The sequence below is a fragment of the Camelus ferus genome, chromosome 1, assembly GCF_009834535.1.
Source record: "Camelus ferus isolate YT-003-E chromosome 1, BCGSAC_Cfer_1.0, whole genome shotgun sequence".
Lineage (NCBI taxonomy): Eukaryota > Metazoa > Chordata > Mammalia > Artiodactyla > Camelidae > Camelus > Camelus ferus.
In genome coordinates, this window is record NC_045696.1 from 34,877,524 (window position 1) to 34,881,156 (window position 3,633).

At 39.2% G+C, this 3,633-nt stretch overlaps 1 protein-coding gene across 1 annotated transcript; it reads left to right on the plus strand.

The window, feature by feature from the left end:
- Positions 1 to 1,074: 1,074 nt before the first annotated feature.
- Positions 1,075 to 3,316, plus strand: CSNKA2IP (casein kinase 2 subunit alpha' interacting protein). Its single transcript, XM_032458892.1, has one exon. It carries the CDS (start codon positions 1,075 to 1,077, stop codon positions 3,265 to 3,267), a length of 2,193 nt encoding a protein of 730 aa, XP_032314783.1. The 3' UTR covers positions 3,268 to 3,316.
- The last annotated feature ends 317 nt before the right edge of the window (positions 3,317 to 3,633 follow it).

A 3,633-nucleotide genomic window follows, 5' to 3' on the forward strand; every position in this document is an offset into this window, starting at 1 on the left:
TTAAGGCCAGTGGTCTAATTGGCTAATCCCAGGGTCTGTTGGAATCACTTTTGGTTGTTTTGTCATACAGTGTGTCTTAAACATTAAAATTTAAAGAACAAATCCTTGACCATAAAAATGCACTGAAATAGTGTTATGTTGCACTATGTGTTGCCTTTTAAGAAACAGCATATCTATTTTTCCCGAGTGGTAAATGCTGGTATCACTTTTGGCCCGCTACAAGAAGGTTCTGTTCTTTTATGAAGTTTCTATAGTTCATTTTAAAATCCTAAACATAACTAAGATGATTTCTTAGGAATAAAATGAAAATAGGACAGACCTGGTGATGTAACTCAGAACTACAATGTGTTAAGAACAAAAGGAAAGAAACTAGAATTATGGACTTTTGGAAGTAAGCTAAAAGTTGATACTGATGGGTAACTGAATCTAAACTGAAAGCCGACGTATCAGAAGAACTTCCATTTCACTTTTCTCTAAGATTCTCTTATTTCATACAATAAAGATATCAGATTTTTTTTAACTAAAGTAATCATTGAAAAAGTACTGTAAATAGCTATTACCTTTTATTGAGTATCTCTTATTTCATGGCACCATTACACATTTTAGATATGTATGTTAGACTTTCGCCCAATAAACATTATATTTGTCTATTTTACAGTTGGGCAGCTAGGGGTTTAAAATGTTTAATCCAAAAGTTACACACAGAGTAGTCCTCTAGTCACTACAAATTGTCTGAGAAAATTAATATCTCTACTAGGATTTCTTCTGAACCATCTTTACCATTTTGTTAACAGGCATAATTTCTTCAAGAGGGAAAAACTCTAGGAAACGAAAGAGAAGACAGAAGAATTTCAGCCGGTGACGCTGTTTTCAACCTTATCTACACTTCAATTTTAAGATACTCTGTAATATTTAGGAGTTAACAGAAAGATTACAAGATAGATGGTAGTAACTATCAAAGTTTACTTGTAAGTATTTGTTGTCCATGGAATCCAGCTAAAAGACTCTATTAGTTACTAAAACATTCCTGCAAGCTAACTGCTTTTAGAAAGACCTCCATGACTAGAGCACAAGATGATGCCACTAGCATATTATGATCAACACTTTGTGCCATTAGAACACTCTTACCAACTGGCAACAACTAGCTCATTAACACATCAATACACAGATGAAAAACTAAGTCAACCCAATAACCAATCTGTGGTCAGAGTACAATCCCATAGTAATAACCTTGTAGCACCTCCACTAAGCTCTAAACAGAAGGTGCAGAGATGCTCTGTATTGCCTTCTGTGAAGTCTCAGGACACAATTTCACTGGATTTCTATAACAGGGTTCTGAAATCACCATTGCCTCATTCCAAATGTCAGGCTACACCTCTACACCTCCACTGGAGAACTTCACTGTGGCCTAATAAGAAAGACCTGAGCTCACCTTTGTCCCACCCCAAACCTCAGATAACATCGTCAGTTGACCTCACCGAGACATCATCACTGGAGCCCTATCAAACAGCCTGGAGCTCACATTTACTGTTTCCCAAACCTCAGAATACATCTTCCCTAGACCTTTGCTGGACATCACCTTCACTGAAGTATAACCAAAGAGTGTCAAGTTCATCATTAGATGCCCTCAAACATCAAGAAACTCCTTCCTCAGACTACTTACAGACATCATCACCTTTGGAATCTAGTAAAAGAGCTTTTAGCTCAGCATTACCTCAGTCTAAGCCTCAGAAAGCATCTTCTTTGGACAGCCTTTGGACATTGTTATTAGAACATAATCAAAGAACTTGGAGTTCACAATCAGTCAACTCTACACCTCAAACAAATGATTTGCTTCAGACATCACCTTTGCAGCCCAGTCAAATGACTCTAAGCTCACCATTACCTGACTCCAGACCTCAGACAACAGCTGTATGGAGCTCTAATTCCAGTGTTCTGAGATTACCACTGTCTAACTCAAAACCAAGGAAATCGCCTTTACCGCATTCTGTCCACCAGTCAAAGAGCTTGCCAGTGTTCCAGCCCAAATCTCAGACAGTGCTTACACTTGATCGTGACTTCAGAACCCTGAGATCACCAGTTTATCACTCCAAGTTTCAGAATACCACTTCACTAAATGACAAACACAAAGCCATAGATATTTCTTCACCTCAACCCAAACCAAATGTCTCAGGTCAATCATTATTAAGCTCCAAACACTGCATCAGGAACATAGCTGCTGTAACACTGGGCTCCAGACTGCAGAGTAAAAGCAGTTTTGATCTTTATGGAAAGACAGAATCAAGTAAAGAAATTCCATGGATTTTCGATTATATTTATCCCTGCATTGTTAAAGGTGGAACTGTCCCTGGTGATGTTGTAAATAAAATTGTCAATTCTCTCTCCAAGACCAGAATCCAGAAGGATCTCTGTAGGCAGATTCTCTTTCGAAGGATGAGGGGGAGGCCAAATCCCCATCCTGGTCCCCGCCTTTCATCAAGTTATATAGTTTGTTTAGCTTGTGCTTCCTGCGTAAAATCTCAGTGTAACCATCTTACAGGAAGGAAAGATCCTCGTGCTGCAACACTCTTTGTCATACCAACACCTGAGTCCACTTCTGAGGGCAAAACAGAGGTGAAACTAGCTTTTATCCTTTCCCTACCAGAGGCTTCTTTGTCATCTTGTCTCCCACCCTCTGTGAAAGAAAATCAGCCTGATGAAGTCCCTGAAGAAAACCTTGAAAAAGCGGAGAAGTTATCACAACTTTTCCCTACATTGGAACCTGATCTTCCCCAGGCAGTTGATATGAAGAAAACATGGCCACCAGGAGCCTCTGAAAATCAAGTTGTAAGCCAACAGCCCCAGGCTGTTGACTGGCTGCTCTATGTTAAGAAAAGTAGTAATCCTCAGTCACAGTCCCCGCTCCCGTCCTCTTCCTCCTCCGCATCTTCTTCATCCTCCTCTTCTTCCTCTTCCTCTTCCTCTTCTTCCACCGTACCTGTACCCGCTTCACCCCCTCCTTTGAAAGAGTCCACCACATCTACCCTCTCAGGCTGTGTGTTCACTAAGGTACAGAGTTACCACAGGCTGCCTCCAGGGGTCTCCTGGCTTGAGTTTATACATAGTAAAAATCACCAGCCACTTCTTGGAAAACCACATCAAAGTCAATCACCACCTTCTAAAACAAGGCCTGTGAGGAATTGCACCACAGTAAAAAGGAGAAAGGGGCCAAAGATACTGTTCAAAATTTTTCAGACAAAGGTTCAAAATGAGGGACATCCTGATTAAATTAACTTTTTTGTTTCTTTGAAAGCAATTGACCTCTTAGTTCTTTGACATTAGAGTTTGATTTTCTACCATCCTTATTAAAATTCTTGGTATTAACTATGTGTGAGTCTAGATTTTAGCTGATGAAGCACGTAGTTAAGAGAAATGATTGCTCTTAAGTCTATTTTCTAATTAAACAATAGGCCATGATCTCCTAGAAGCCAAAATTGTTTTTAACCAAACACCTAACTTATAGTAGCCACTATAAACTATAAAATAATTGTTAAATACATTCATCGTAATTGGCCATAGACCAGAAATACCTCATTTGTCTTCTCCTGAACAGTATCTAACTCATTGTTAATCTCCTTCCTCATAAAATATGAT